Raw genomic sequence first — 17,142 nt, forward strand, 5'->3', positions numbered from 1 at the left:
TAGTAAAGAAACTAATTAAGCCTTAAATTTAGTTCATAATACAAAAGGATTTGTAAGGGGAAACACAGGCACTAAAATAATCCTAGCTTCTCATGCTACGTCTAATTCATAAAGTCTTTTATTTTTTTGCTTTTCAAAAGTAAAATAGGAAAAAGATTCCATCAATAGGAAAGAGGAATTGGCGAGTTACTATATCTACTGAAATGCAAACTGCTATCATTGTTTATTATGTCTAATTCCAAACATTAATCTGTTTATCTAAGAACAGGCTTCCCAGGTGGCTCAGTGGTAAAGAATGCACCTGCAACGCAGGAGATGCGGGTTCAATCCTTGGGTCGGGAAGATCCCCTGGAGAAGGCAATGGCAACCCACTCCAGTGTTCTTGCCTGGGAAATCCCATGGACAGAGGAGCCTGGTGGGCTACAGTCCACGAGGTTGCACTGAACAAACTTAGTGACTAAACAACAACAAATCTAAGAACATTTGACCTTTTAGATGCCCTTAACATACTAATTGCTACTCCTGCTTTATATCCTCTCCCTGGTTTTAGCATAATTTGTTAAAACAAACCAATAGTAACAGTAACACTAAGTGCAAACTATGTGCCAGGCTGAGCAACAACAAATTAAATAACAACAACAAAAAAATAACTGAGCGACTGAACAACAGCAAATGTGCCAGGCAAGATACAGTTGAGTACTTTACAAATGTTAACTCATAAATCATTTCAACAACACTCGACAGAGATTCTACTAGGACTCTGATTGTACAGTCGAGGGAACAGACGCACAGGTTGGCGCTTTATTAGCAGCACGGCTAAGACTTGAATCCAAGCCTCTGACTCTGGAGTCCACACCCTGAACCACTAGGCTAATAAGCTGCCTCTCAAAGTGTACTTTAGATGTAATGAATTAACAGTATCTATTATTGACAAATTTTGTTGTTGTTCAGTTGCTCAGTCGTGTCCGACTCTTTTCAACCCCATGGACTGCAGCATGCCAGGCTCCTCTGTCCTCACTGTGTATCAAGATCACCCACGAGTTTAGAGGTTGACAGCCTACTACAGATCTATTATACTAAAATCTCTAGGGGAAAAAAGTTATTTCTAAAAATCTCTAAAGGCAATTTTGATAAACTCACAAGCTTGAGAACAACTCAGCTAAAGCTTTCAGAAGGAAAGCAATTACACAGTTTTTGCAAGATACTCTTTGTTTTTATCCTGTTATATATGATATACTTTTGTAATCCGTTTTTGCCTTTACTTGTCAATTAGATGATGATGTCTCTGACGCTGATTTTATTTTCCTATATGCTTCCACAGCGTCCCTGCTCTAATGGGTATACAACGATTAAAAGAAAAAATGAAAGGAAGCATAAAATTATTGGGAGGGTAATCTATTATCCTCAGAGGGTAAAGAATCTTCAGGCAATGCAGGAGACCAGGTTCGATCCCTGGATGGGGAAGATCTCCCAGAGAAGGGAATGGCAACCTTCTCCAGTACGGTTGCCTGGACAATCCCATGGACAGAGGAGCCTGGCAGGCTACAGTCCATGGGGTTGCAGAGTCGGACTCGACTGACAGACCAGCACTTTCCCAGTATCTTTGAGATGGCTCAGTGGTAAAGAATCCGCCAGTCAATGCAGGTGCTGCAGGTTTAATCCCTGGGTCAGGAAGATCCCCTGGAGTAGGAAATGGCAACCCAGTCTAGTATTCCTGCCTGGAATATTCCATGGACAGAGGAGCCTGGTGGGCTACAATCCATGGGGCCACAACCAGTCAGGCACAACTGAGCACAAGCACACAGAAAGTATCTTTTAAGAGCAGGATTTTTATTTCAAGTGGACAGTTGAGAAATTAGTATGGAAATGTATTTTCATCAGATAAAATATTTATCACTTATTATTGTGTGTAAAGTTCCAGGAAGGAAATAAAGATGAGAAAGTCCCTGTTTTTTAAGAGCTCATAAATGTAGACAATAGGAAATGGACACATTATTTTTGGACATTGCTTTTAAGTCCACTGGCACAAGAGATGCTATGGACGTATAAGGAAAGGACCTGTGAATTCCAAATGGAAAGATCTGAGATGACCTCTTAGAGGTGGTAGGACTCGAATGCAAACTAGACCACGGTTCAGGGAAATGGAAAGCTCCTGCTTGAACCCGGACCTCTCTTTTCCTTTGTTCTTACATAAGACCAGCAGAGGGATAACAGCATAGGCTTTGCAAACACAGACCGAGCTTCATCTTAGCTCCACCAGTTGTCTTGGGCAAGCGCTTATACTCTGAACCTCAACTTCTCCATATTTAAAATGGGGACAACAACAGCACCACAAACTCATTTAGTTGCTCTGAAGAGTAAATGAGTTAGGAAATGCATTTATGGATATAAAGACTAAACACAGTGGTTAGCACACTATGTGAGCACAAAGTTATATATTATTCTATATCTACATGTTAATTTCTTAGTCAATATCCCAGATAGCCTCAAATTTACTTTCTTTTCAAGATTAAAGAAATACCTAGGTACTTCATTCTCAAAAATATAAACAAAAACCAGCACATCTGTATATACTAATAAAACACAGGTTGTACTTCTCAGTTAAAGCATGATTCCTATTCCTTCTACCACTCCCACTCATTGACAAAACAGCATAAGGTCTCTGTTTTCCTGACCTTGCCATATAAAAATTAACAGTTTCCCTGAGGGCTCAGATGATAAAGAATTTGCCTGCAGCACAGGAGACCCAGGTTCAATCCCTGCGTTGGGAAGATCCCCTGGAGAAGGGAATGGCTACCCACTCCGGTATTCTTGCCTGGAGGATTCCATGGATAGAGAAGCCTGGAGGGGCTACAGTCCATGGGGTTGCAAAGAGTCATGGACACGACTGAGAGACTAACAATTTCACACTTTTCACTTTCCTGACCTTGCCATATAAAAATTAAGTTATTTCACCAAAGACAACTACTTACTTCTTTTTTCATCCATAATTTTAAAGCAGTATGCAGCGCTTTCACTCCCTGGACTAGGTAAGTCTGAGGCTGGAAACCATCTTCTCTCAGTTCTGTGGGAATGAAGTTAAGGGGGAAAGGAGTTAGGCTCTGTGGCAAAGTGATTAACTTCCGGTTTTGAGTAACCACCAAATGTCAAACAAGTTAATAGAAAGGAAAAAAGTGAAATAAGAAACAATCAATTGACAAGATGAGAAAGAAAAAGAGACAGAACTACACTAAACACTACTACCTCCATCTTACACAGCAGCACCTCTCTCAACACACCCGCCTCCACACAGCGCTACAGGTGTGGGATGGGGTTCCTACTGCTTGCTCCTTCCAAAGAAAGTGAGCCCCCCTCACCCCTTTTAAGGAAAGAAACCATGCATGAGTTCTATCATTTAATTCTGTGCATGCTATCCTGGGAAAAGAGTCATTGATTTGCTTCTTTTCATTGTACCTTTTCTTCTTGTGCAACTTCTAAATGAGAAAACCCCCAATGTTTAGAATAAACTTTGCTGTTTAATCTGTTTATATCTCTTCTTCTGGAAGTTAATTATAATAGTAGCACTATTTGCAAACTGACTAGAAATGTAAGACAACACAGAAACTAGATCAACTGTATTCTCACGGGCACAAGTGTAAAGCAAAACTAGATAAAAGTTAGAAGAGACACTGAGTCTCCAACTCGACTGCTCAAAAATCATTAAACCAATACTAAAACACTAAAATCTGAAAAGCACATAAAAACGTAGCTTTCGTGTTTAAAGGGATATTTCCCCACCCACCCACCACCCAAAACCATTTTTCTTCAGCCACAGATCACAGCCTGACACTAGCCGGTTTGCGCTACCAGGTGCCTTATGCTGGCCACACAATGGTCACAACAGTAACAGCACAGGCAGCACCTGACTCTCGGGACAAGAGAAGTGTTCCCTCGAATTTTTTCAAAGCAAATGCTTGGGGACAAACATTAAGTAACAACAGTTACTTCAGCTGCGTTTTTTGCTAGGCAGGCACTTTTACATGCCTGATAATCTGTGCAGGTGACTAGAGTCCCAGGAGAAAAGAACACTTTTCAGTATTACCTGTGTGGTTCCAATGCAGCAGTTCATGTGTTTTTATGACTATGGACTAGAGATCTCCTTATTTGTTAAAAAGATTCTGAACAGGGGGAAATCATGCATTTAAAAAACAACATAGGGACAATAGCCATTATATTTTTAAAAGGACCTCTCTATCAGTGACTTTAAGTGAATTTACAAATATCAGGCATCACGTGAAACAACACAGTGCTCAGATTATTACCTTTTAGGGTTTCCAGCAAGTTTTTGGCTACAAACCAACATATGGCTTCAAAGAAAGGGAATTTGAAAAGATCTGGTGTTTTAAGTCTTTTTTCCATCTCGTAACACCTAAATAAATAAAAGTTGAAGAAATTCAACATTAGCATTTCCAAAGTTAAATGGAGGCAACCAACTTAACTGAAATAAGGCAGCCCGTGACACAGAAGACCAAGGGGGTCCTACACACTGCTCAACACCACACACGTGGGTAGGACTGAGTCGTGATCTGACTCAGGCCTGCCCTTATCAGATCCGACAGTATACTGAAGAATTTACACGGGGCTTCAAAAAGATCACCCCTAGGGATCTGTAGCCTAGTTTTAACAGAAGGAATTTTACAAGGGTTCCACTGTAATAAATACAACGTGTCTAGAAACCAGCTCCCTGCGTTAGACAGCACTCCAACATCCACTCGCAGAGTTTTCTTTAGGTCCTTCTAAGCATTCCAGCTCAGGACCAAACTTGGGAGGGGTCAAGGTAAGAAGGCAGAAACCATACGGTGAGTTTTCTGCAAGAGTCCTTGCAGCAGTCCATACAGCCAGGAGCCGTCTTTCCCCAGGGACAGCTCAGGTATAAATAAGATTCACTTGGCAAGTGTGGGACTTTGGCTTAAAGCTTCGTGCCCCATCTCTTGTAATAACTCCATTGATGCATGGCTTCCAGGGTTCTCCATGGGCATGCCAAGTTATAAGTCAGGAAAGTCAAAAGACATGGCTCCCTACCAGGGATTTCCAATTCTCCCAGTCCTTGTGCAGTTTATCAATGAGGAATCATTTTAGCATAAGCGATGTTGCCTAATAACATTCTTCTCTTATTAGGCTACCAGGGGAAGTTTTTGCCCAAAAGTCAGATTATCATGCAGAAGAGGAAATAGTTGGTAATCCTTTACCACAGCAAAATTAAAACAGGTGTTTCCTAACTTCGAATTGTTCTGTCCCAGCCCCATATGTTACACCTGAGTCTGACCTGATTTAGTTCAATTCTCTCACGGTAAAAAGAGCCAAAGGAGAGCCTATCCATCTCTACAAAATTCCGAAATGTGGGAAGATATTTAGTCTCAACTTGAATAAGTGATTCTTTTTGTTTTAGATTCATCAAGGTGTCCTCCTGTCAAAATTTTAAGACAATGTTTTTTTTAAAAGTTTCTAATAATTTCTCAGGGCCTATCTTAATGAGATCACAATCAAATATGTTGCTGAAATTATTTATTTTTAACTTTTAAGTCCTATTCAAGAAAGGACAAAAAGATCCTTCAAGTGCTGGTAACACAAACCTGAGCTGCATGCCAATGTTAAGGTTGTGCAGAAAGTTCCCCCCAAAAGCCATACAGTCCTGAGAAGTGAGCACAGCATGAATCCACCCTGAAACGGTTAAAAGGACATGTCAGTGACTTTTCAATATGTAAACAACACAAATGTGATATCTACCTGTTTTAAGAAACACACAAAAAATCAGTTTACCTCATATTTCAGTGCCAGAGAAGCTAATGTCTATTATGCTCTAAAGATGCAATGATTCAAGTATTTATTAAATGCCTATTCTATGCCAGCCTCTGTGCTGTGTTTCAGATTAACGCATTGACCCAACTAGACAAAATTATGGTGCAGGACAGAAGGAGGTTTTGGTAGTTGTTACTGTTTTCATTTTTTAGCTTAAAAACAATCTAACTTTATGTTAAAGATTTTACTGAGACAAGTCAAATCTGGTTAGAGTGAGGCAAGCACGTTTTCATTAAATGAATAACTGGAACTGGCTGAGCCCCTGGCCTTCTTAGTGTCATCCTGAAATGAGTGCCGGTAGGGACCAAGCAGTGGAGAAGGCAATGGCACCCCACTCCAGTACTTTTGCCTGGAAAATCCCATGGACAGAGGAGCCTGGTAGGCTGCAGTCCATGGGGTCGCTAAGAGTCGGACACGACTGAGCAACTTCACTTTGACTTTTCACTTTCATGCATTGGAGAAGGAAATGGCAACCCACTCCAGTATTCTTGCCTAGAGAATCCCAGGGATGGGGGAGCCTGGTGTGCTGCCGTCTATGGGGTCACACAGAGTCGGACACGACTGAAGCGACTTAGCAGCAGCAGCAGGGACCAAGCAGAGGAGGATCAATGAGACTCCAGCCAGGACCTGCCTCTAAGAAAGAAAAGGTAGATCCCCCGTATTTTATCAGGCAGGGTTATGGCCCCACAAATATAAATGTTGGCAATCAGAATGTTATCTTCTCATAAGCCAATGTGTCTCCAAAGTGAGGCTCACTTCTAAGAGACGATGTCTAACTTTTGAAAGAAAGGTCTTGTAGACCAAACATAAAGACGTTATACAAATGTAAACAAATATATCCACATACATTTGCATGGAAAAATTGACTGTTAAAATAGACGGATTCCATTTTCTTTATACTTTTCATAATTTGATTCATCATTGTTCTGTGATAAAGTTATCTAAAAAAGGCCAAGAAGACTGGATTTCAAGTGGTGGTCATTTGTGTGCTCAAAGGCACAAAGTCTTGAGCTTGACCCTGAAATCACAAATTTGAAGTCTGTGTCGGCTTCAAATTGTGTAGATCAGTGGTTCTCAGTGGAGGAAGCGCTGCCAGTAGAGCGTGGTTTGGAGACTTCAGGGCGGAGTGGGTGGGGCTGTCACAAGGATCGGGAAGCACCACTGTCATCTTGTGAGCGGGAGCCAGGGCCCAACAGGCAGGACAGTGCCACACAGCAAGAAACTGTCCTGCATTAGCCAAGACTTTCAAATATCTGCTGGGCATTCAGACAGGTACAGAATCCGTCACTGACTGAGCCCAGAAACGACGGCTCCATTAATAAGAAACAGCGTCTTTTGCAAGGTTTTGGCACGATTTTCTAGGAACACAACTAGGTAGCTTGTACACTGAAGAAAATTTATCAGCTGCCAAATATTTTGGGGGGAAAAGAAACCACACTATCTATAGCAATGGTTCTTCAAATGTGGTTCCCAGACCAGCAGCATCAGCCTCAGCTGCGAACTTATTAGAAATGTAAATTTTCAGGCCCACCCCAGAGCTGCTGAATCAGAACCACTGGGTTAAGGCCCAGTGCTCTCTGTTCTGGGCTTCCCAGGCGGCACTAGTGGTAAAGAACCCACCTCCCAATGCAGGAGATGCAAGAGATGCGGGTTTGATCCCAGGGTGAGGAAGATCCCCTGGAGGAGGGCCTGGTAACCCACTCCAGTATTCTTGCCTGGAGAATCCCATGGTCAAAGGAGCCCAGTGGGCTATGGTCCACACGGTCACAAACAGTTGGACAGGACTGAGCACGCACACACGCTGTGTTTTAATAAGCCCTCCAGGTGACTCTGAGGGTGTGTGGAGTTTGAGAACCATTAATCCACACCAATGCTATAGACTCTGAGCTACCCGTCACACACCTGTACTGCTTAGCTGGCCTGTGCATCATCCTGCTTCCAATGCTGCTGTGCCTGAGCAGGGACATTGCAAAATAGTATTTTACTATAAATTACTTCTAATTTCTTTATAATCTAATTAGGTTATTACATCAATTGGGGGGAGGGAATTATTGGTGTTGGAGGTTATACTGATGATAAATTTGAATTTAAGATTTTAAAACAGATATAACAAAATATTTACTACAAAAGGGAGCTTTGGGGGTCCTTAAGGGAGGGGCTTGGCCCATTCACAGTGAAAATACTGATAGGTATCTAGATTTTATAAATTCTGGTAGTTCTAGGCATTTACTCATTCATTTATTCAACACATACTTATTATATACTCCAGAGCCAAAGTAAGAAAGCAGGGCCTGTAACAGATGCTTGCAAACTCTGCAGCCATTAAGGTCACCCAAATCAGAAGAACACAACTCTCAGAGCCACTGGCCTGCAGAACCCATGCCCTGCCTCAGCCACCTCTCAAAATGATATGCCTGATGCCTGTACTTGAGGCTGTAACTAAGGCTGAGACTCAATCCCTTCCTAGGCTCCCTCAGAACATACTCATTTGCCTCCTAATTATCCCAGGACAGCAGCCCGGATTCCTACAGCAGACTTGGCCTTCAACATCAGCGTAGAGCTGACCAGTTAAAAACTGAAGGGAATTTCATCAAAGTTTTAAAATTTTGTGCAAAGGATATTATCAAGAAAGTGAAAAGGCAACCCACAAAATGTGAGAAAACATTGCAAGTCATATATCTGAAAAGGGTCTATTCAGAATATATAAAGAATTCCTACAACTCAACAATAAAAAGACAGCCCAACTTAAAAATGGGCAAAGGCTTTAACAGACATTTCTCCAAAGAAGACATACAAATTGCCAATATGAAAAATGCTTAGCATCGTTACTCATTAAGGAAACACAAATTAAAACCACAATGAGATACTAGTACTTCACACCTACTAGAATGTCAAAAATAAAGATAAACACAGTGGTGGTGAAGATGTAGAGAAATTGAAGTAACTGTACATTGTTGGCAGGAACGTAAAATGGTACAGCCATTAGGAGAACAGTTTGGCAGTTCCTCAAAAAGTTAAACATCATTAAACCATATGACCCAGCAATTCCACTACTAGGTATAAACCCAAGGGAAATGAAAACAAACCTCCACACAAAAACTATCACACAAATGTTCAGAGCAGCACTATTCGTAACAGCCAAAAAAGTGGAACCAACCCAAATGTCCATCAACTGATGAGGGAATAAACAAAATGTGAAACATCCATGCAGTGGAATATTATTTGGCCACAAAAAGCAATGAAACACTGATAAGAGATACAACATGGATAAGTCTAGTAAACACGATGCTAACTAAAAGCAGCTGGATACAAAAGGTCACCTATTACATATGAAAGGTCCAAAACAGACAAATCCAGAGACAAAAGAAAATCAGAGGTTACTAGGGGCTGAGGAGGGGAAATGGGGAGTGGCTGCTAACTGGCACAGGGTTTCTTTTTGAGGTGATGAAATGTTCTGGAATTAGATAGGGAGAAGGTTGCACAGTTCTGTTAATGTACTAAAAAGCACTGAATTGTACACTTTTAAAGGGGAGAAGGCAATGGCACCCCACTCCAGTACTTTTGCCTGGAAAATCCCATGGACGGAGGAGCCTGGTAGGCTTCGGTCCATGGGGTTGCTAAGAGTCGGACGTGACTGAGCAACTTCACTTTCACTTTTCACTTTCATGCATTGGAGAAGGAAATGGCAACCCACTCCAGTGTTCTTGCCTAGAGAATCCCAGGGACGGTGGGGCCTGGTGGGCTGCCGTCTATGGGGTCGCACAGAGTCGGACACGACTGAAGCAGCTTAGCAGAAGCAAAGGGTGTGTATTAAGGTATGTAAATTTTTCAAAATAAAAATGAAGGCAAATGACATAAAACACAATGCCAAAACAAGTCGAACCACAAGAGAAACCCTCTAAGGGACAAAGATGTGAAAAGTTCAACACAAGAATCATCTCTCAGGCTATGCAAAGCTACTTTCCAAACATGTTAAACTCAGAGGTTCCAATCAAAAGCTGACTCTGTGATGAGCAATCGCTATGGGGAGCGGGGATGGGATTAAAACCTTACCTGTAGGAACAAATAAGGTATGTCCCTGCTTTACCACACATTTGTAGCATTTATCCACCTTATCTCCAAAGAACACTTCACTCTGGGTCACAGATGAACTCCAAGATTCATAGAGGGCCAAATTGTCATCTGTTGGCTTTATCAAATAAAAAACCTTCTCGCCCTAGGAGGAAGTAATCACACTATTTTTGAAAAAGGAAATGCCATTCTCAGGGTGGCCTATATTGATGCAATTTCCCAATACAATGTTCTAAATTAAATTAGATAATTATCAGATTTCTTAGGCTCAGAAAGACATATTTCACATGCCTGATCAATAGCTACTGCCTTTAATAAGCACCTCCACAGGTACTAATGCTCCCCCTCCCAATACGACAAGGGGTCAGTACAGTTGTGATGGAGAAACAGTTACAGGAGAGGAGGGTAAGAATCACCAGCATCCTACTGATCTCATGTTCAAGGTGTAGAAGTAAATACATGTTAACGGGCCCCAGGTTACAGAGAGTCATCTCTGCAAACTCTGCCCTTTCTCCTAAGACCTATAACACTACAGCTGTTTTTAAAGACTTATGAACAGACTTTCATAAGTGAATTGACCCTCTGCTTTCTCGTGAAGCAAAGGAAGAGGAGCTCGAGGCACAGCATCAAACAGAGTCCAAAGCGTTGCTGATGCACAGGCACGTGGTTTAGACGAAGATCTGGTTCTAGAGCAACAGTGTCCAAAAGAACTTTCTGTGACGATGGAAATGTTTCCTATCTGTGCTACCCGATACAGTAGATGTAAAGCCCTAAGTGGCTACTGAGCACTTGAAATGTGGTTAGTACAAATGATGAACTGAATTTTACATTATGTTTCATTATTTAAATTTAGCCCCATGTGCTAAATGGCTATTGTATGGAATAGCACACTTCTAGATAAAACAAGGTGAATATACGCTCTCAAGGAGAATTTGTTATTTTATGGGCATTCCTGACTTATCCAACTAGCTGTCTTTAGCCTGACCTTAAGATCAGAAGCAATTATTACTATAATTTTGCTCCTTCTCAGGTATCTGACTCACGGATTGACTGGTAGTTGACTAGAGGGAAGAAGCCTATATGTTTTTGCGGTTCAGTGAACAAAGAAATACGCCAAGCTTACCCAGAGGACATGGTACCAAACTGAAGTCCCACCAAAATCAATGTGGAAATCTGTGTAGCTGTCTTGAACTCCCATTAAGCAGTATTTCTGAACAAATGGCTTGGGAAAGACTGAATCATCTGGCCAATAATTTTCCACCCAGGAAAGTTTTCTGGCTATATCAGGAACCTCCACCAATTCAGACATCCTTTAAAGAAAAAAACAGACACACACAAACACACACACCCACATCATGCAAATTAAAACTTCTTAAAACTGCATCTCCCATCTCAACCCCAACCCAGAAATTAATTGGCACTCGAGGCTAACAAGAGTACTTCGAGTTTGAGCATACCAAAGCGAAATGTGCAGCAACACAGCTGTGTCTCTGGACCTTTAGGAGTCACAGTTCTGTTTCTTACCAAAATAAAGTCATCATTTAACTACATTTAGCTAACACTCACAAGGTTAAATAAAAACACCCAGAACTACTCACTTTGTATCTGAAAATTCAAGGCTGATCACATTTAACACTTTTGGTCTGTTGGGATTCGTGAAGTATTTCACATAATTGTGAAGTGTCATTTTGCTGTCTGCCTGCCTCGCCACATCAATGACATCTATCACTTTGTCACCACCTGCAGAGAAAAATTATAGCCTTATTATTGTGCTTAAGAGTTTCATCAATAGATGCCCTAAACAAAAATATTTTAAAGACCATATTCTGCACATGATAATTAAGCCATCTGTAAGAACTATATAGCCTAGACAAAGACTCTTCCTATATCCTTACTTTTTTCCTATATCCTTACTTTTTAAGTCCAACTGGAACTTCTGAACAAAGGAACAATTTTTGAAAGAATAAAGCAATTAAGACAGAGCTGCATAATTAACACTGAGTGTAAAAATTTATGTGTTTACAAAGCTTTCCATACAACAATGATTTCTTGTGCAGCTTATGACAAAAATGCATATTACACTGGTAGGTAAAAACTGTGCCACATGTTCTGGCTGTTAATTCCTGGTCATCAAAATTATAATTAATAATTCTACACAAAATGTGGACACAGACTTTTCTCTTTTACTCCTTTAACACTTAAGATTCTGAGTCCATCATTTTAAGAAACCAATCAGTCATTGAGGAATTAGTGACAAATTAACCAGGACAAACAATTTCTGCTTGCCTGGTAGTGTCTTCTCTCCTAATATTCTGTTTCAAGAAAAAAATGAAGCAAAAATCAGTGCATATTATTGTCTGTGAAATGAGTTTTGAATTGGGATTAATTTACAATTTTCCTATAAAACCATGAGGTACTGCATGCACAACACTGAATCACCCTAAAAACCAGTTAGTTTTACAATGTCTTACAGGATAAGGTGAAATTCAAAATACAGCAATACTTAATCTGAAACAGGAAACAAATAAGTGCCAGTTTCTTACCTGAATGTAACTTTAAACAAGCTAAGAAGGTCAAATAGACTATATTTAGGAGGCAAAACAATTGTTAACTGAAGCATTTTGCAGTATTAAAAAAGTAGCTATCAAGTAGTGTGAACATTTTACCTACACTTTTATTACACTAGCCATTTATTTTACAATGTTATCTATACAAACAGGTTTACGTGAAACCTCAGCCTCATCTTCTAATTAATCAAATAGTTCAAAACTAAGCTGAATGTGAAGTGAGGCAATTTAACTGGATTTTCTCGGTGAAACAACCGGCAGTGTCAACCAATGGATCGATAAAGGGACAAATTCTCAGATTATTTCAGGCTCAGAAGATAACATAAAGAATAGATAGTTTGTGTCAAGATAGACTTGAGATCTAACCTTCAAATAATCTTTATCTGCTTTGCTGACAAGGAAAGAGATCTACATAAGAGTCAGCTTTCTCTCTCAATACCCTTATGAGAATGAAAGAAGTGCCTGAAAATGTCAACAATAATGCAACAGTTGAAGGGTCTTCTGCCTTGTTTCTTATACCTTTCTGGGACTCAATATAGAACATTAAGTCCAGACATCATTAAATGGCAGTATCATCAAGTCATTAAAGTAGAACTAGGTTTGAAAATAAGCTTCTCTTTTCTAGGCAGCAGGAGGTTACTAAAGCAGGATCCAGAAATCTTGCACCTGAATGCTGCTACCAAGGTCTAGAACTCACCCAGTTTCCCAAAGACTTCTTTTTCATATCTGTAGCTACCTCTCTGTAATAATTTTTCCTAGAAAGTATCAGGAAATTTGATGGCAAAAAACAAACAAAGCAACAGGATGAGGCTGTACAGAATGCTTCCTTCTGTCTTTCTGAAAGTAGGTCTACTGAGAAAAAAGTTTTCAATGTATATGACATGGCATTTCACTTTTCCTGAACCAGAAACTGAACTAAACTAGCATCTCTTCATTCAATTTTTAGTATTTTAGGATAATATCAACTTTATTTTTTACCGTGTTTTCCCAAGCAATTAAAGGAATCAAGTTCGTACCTACATAACGTTCCACATCCGTAACAGAAAAAGTTGGTGGAGGGAGCCTGAGTCCTAGATCATCTAATTTGGGGACCATTATAGGGACTTCAAATCCGTGTTTCTCCAGGTATCTTTGTGTCAGCTGGCTGCCATGCATCTTTACAATGATTTCATCGGCACTAAAGAAAACATAAGAGTAAAATGTCATCTTTGCTGATAAGTTCAGCTAAAAAAAAATCTGGTAATGGATTAATTCAATGCTCTATTATTACCTGTATCAGTGGTTCTCAACCTATCTCATACCTAATTTTCCTTTTAATAACTAATGTTTTATAAAGCTCCTTTTAGTATCCTACAGATAATTGGAAAAATATATGTAAATTATGTAAAATGCCTTAACTATAACAAGAGAAAAAGCAAATTACAGCAAAATACAGATTTCAACATGTAAATATTCAGGTAAACAACACTAGAAAAGATAACAGAATAACAGTCCAGTTCAGTCACTCAGTCATGTCCTACTCTTTGCTACCCCATGGACTGCAGCATGCCAGGCTTCCCTAACAGAATAACGGGATGCCTACAATTAGTCGTAATGAATGGTTGGATTTAAAAGCAGTAACAAGATTAGAAGTAACTCAACACATGCTTCACAGAAAACCAGAAGAGCAAAAGTGAGGGGGTACAATACAATAAGAGCTGGTTAGGATAAGTAAAAACAGATCATATTTTATCTGGCTATAAAATTCTACACAAATATTTATTAGACATCATAAAGTCTCCTGGGACACAGAACAATTTGTGTTTTCCTGCAGACTGGAGGATGACTAGCATCCATAGTCCCTACTCAATGAGACAACGTCCAAATGCCCCAGTTGAGAATTCCTGATTTAAAAGATCATTATCCTCAGTATTTAATAAGTTTTAATACATTAGTCACCTTAAGCCACTAAAAACGGGTTGCCGAACTTCTGGCTGCATTCTTTAATGACTAACCTGTTCTAGGCATTACACTCAAGTGTGGTCTGTCTGTCCCTTTTCACTGTCCCCTCAGTTTAGTTCAGTTCAGCCACTCAGTTGTGTCCAACTCTTTGCTCTTCCATGAACTGCAGCATGCCAGGCTTCCCTGTCCATCACCAACTCCTGGAGCTTGCTCAAACTCATATTCATTGAGTCAGTGATGCCATCCAACCATCTCATCCTCTGTCGTCCCCTTCTCTTCCTGCCTTCAGTCTTTCCCAGCATCAGGGTCTTTTCCAGTGAGTCAGTTCTTCACATCACGCAGCCAAAGTATTGGAGCTTCAGCTTCAACATCAGTCCTTCCAATGAATATTCAGGATTGATCTCCTTTAGGATTGACTGATTTGATCTCCATGCTGTCCAAGGGACTTTCAAGGGTCTTCTCCAACACCACAGTTCAAAAGCATCAATTCTTTGGCACTCAGCCTTCTTCGTGGTCCAGATCTCACATCCATTCATGACTACTGGAAAAACCATAGCTTTGACTAGATGGACCTTTGTCAGCAAACTAATGTCTGCTTTTTAATATGCTGTCTAGGTTGGTCATAGTTTTTCTTCCAAGGAGCAAGTGTCTTTTAATTTCACCATCTGCAGTGATTTTGGAGCCCAAGATAATAAAGTCTCTCACAGTTTCCATTGTTTCCCCATCTATGCCATGAAGTGATGGGACTGGATGCCATGATCTTAGTTTATGAATGTTGAGTTTTCAGCCAGTTTTTTCACTCTCCTCTTTCACTTTCATCAAGAGGCCCTTTAGTTCCTCTTCGTTTTCTACCATAAGGGTGCTGTCATCTGCATATGTGAAGTTATTGATAATTTCTCCTGGCAATCTTGATTCCAGCTTGTGCTTCATCCAGCCCGGCATTTCGCATGATGTACTCTGCACTGAAGTTAAATAAGCAGGGTGACAACAGTATGCCTTGGTGCACTTCTTTCCCAATTTGGGACCAGTCCATTTTTCCATGTCTGGTTCTAACAGTTGCTTCTTGACCTGCATACAGATTTCTCAGGAGGCAGGTGAGGCGGTCTGGTATTCCCATCTCTTTAAGAATTTTCCAGTTTTTTGATTGTTCCCTAACCATAAATCAGAGATCTCTAAAAATGGAGATAGTCTCAATTTTATATTTCAAATGCTCACAGAATTGCAGCTGCTATTCATTGAAAGTTAAGGGCAACATTTGCATCATAGGTTAAACACAACAGTTTCCTTTTTTACAATCAGATCTTAGCTATCTTGATGTCATCTGTAGCCTAGCTGTCAAGGAGATAAAAGGAGAAACTAGGTCTCTGAATTACTGAGCTCAGATCATCCCACCTTCTCAGTAACAGAAGGTCAGTTTAAGGCCTTAAAAAAATCCAGACAGACTTTTCTTGGACAGTCATGTAACTAGAAGGCTTAGAGCTTCTTTACCTGACTCACTGAGTTCTGTACTGCCTTTTATTTTCCTCTGATGCCGGGAGCCAGGGTGAGGAACTCTGCCCATGGCAAAGGTCATGAGGAAGGAGGCTCGGCATACGCAAAGGCGGGATCGAGCCTCAGGAATCCCCCTGGAAATTCTCGAGCACCTACCCCCAAAACCAGAGTCTGCCTACTTTACTGCTTTGTGCTCTCACCTACACCTCTGACTTTATGGGGGGCTGTCCCCCACCACCTCTCTTGGAGAAGGAGTTAACTTAGAGCTCCAGTTAATAAAAATTCCTGGGCGTCACAAGAGTGTTTCAACCTACAAACTCATCTGAAGGTTCTCTAGCCTGCCTAACAGGCCTGTCCGGCAACATGTGATTGTTCATAGCCTCCCAACCGTGAGAGGCACGAGATGCTCTAAACTTTCTAAAACAGATTCTTTTGAGAAGTTAGAAAATTATTAGTATAGTATTAATGGGCTAGTTAGGAATTATACTGGCGGAGGGTTTCATTGTTGAGCCAATATTTGCTGCTACATCTTCATATCCCTTGCCCCTTATACACATTAATGAATATAACTAACATACAAGAGAAATAAGTATTAACCTTGATATTAATCATGTTGGACCTTAGGCTAAGTAAATTCTTTTCTTGATTAGAGCCCACTGCACCTTTGCCCTATAGGAATGCAAAATTATCTGGTGCCTTCAGAAGGTGGTGCTTGACTTAAGAAAAGTCACCTTTGGAGAAAATAAGTTTTCTGGTTGACTAATCATAATCATCATCAGAAAGGGTCATAAAATGTTAGCAGGCCTCTTGGCCAGAAGATGATGTGAATCACCTGAGAACTTTGTATATCAGAAGGAATGCAGACAAAAAGCATGGTTTCAATAAGGGTCAGGACTGCTGACCCCACGTGACTTTGTATTCTCCACTTATCTCTATGTATAACTCAAAGTATAAAAGCGGACCTGGAAAATAAAGAAACGGATCAGTTCCTGGAAAGACTGGTCTCCTCATGTCGTTCTTTCTCTCACCTTCTGGCTGAATTCCCGTCTGGAGCATAGAGGCTCGTGAAGCCTACTAATTTTGCCTGGGCTTCTAAGATCTGACCAGGGAGGCCTTAGTGTCTCCTCTCCTTTGGGAGAACGGGAGGACGCCTGCGGCCTACGTAGGTGGTGCAAATTCCTTGTCTTGGAATTTTATTGCTTTTCCACGTAAACCAAGTTATTCAGCCTCTTTT

The 17,142-nt window shown here is 40.6% G+C and overlaps 1 protein-coding gene across 1 annotated transcript in view; it reads right to left on the reverse strand.

The window, feature by feature from the left end:
• KDM7A (lysine demethylase 7A) overlaps positions 1–17,142 on the reverse strand; it is a 78,015-nt gene that overhangs the window by 17,318 nt on the left and 43,555 nt on the right. The window contains exons 4-10 of the mRNA XM_061414878.1: positions 13,493–13,653; positions 11,508–11,649; positions 11,033–11,219; positions 9,892–10,054; positions 5,613–5,700; positions 4,302–4,408; positions 2,973–3,064 (exon numbers count right to left, since the gene is read on the reverse strand). Of these exons, the coding sequence (XP_061270862.1) occupies positions 2,973–3,064; positions 4,302–4,408; positions 5,613–5,700; positions 9,892–10,054; positions 11,033–11,219; positions 11,508–11,649; positions 13,493–13,653 (940 nt within the window). The remainder of the gene's footprint in view (positions 1–2,972; positions 3,065–4,301; positions 4,409–5,612; positions 5,701–9,891; positions 10,055–11,032; positions 11,220–11,507; positions 11,650–13,492; positions 13,654–17,142) is intronic.

The sequence above is a fragment of the Bos javanicus genome, chromosome 4 (genome assembly GCF_032452875.1).
Source record: "Bos javanicus breed banteng chromosome 4, ARS-OSU_banteng_1.0, whole genome shotgun sequence".
NCBI lineage: Eukaryota > Metazoa > Chordata > Mammalia > Artiodactyla > Bovidae > Bos > Bos javanicus.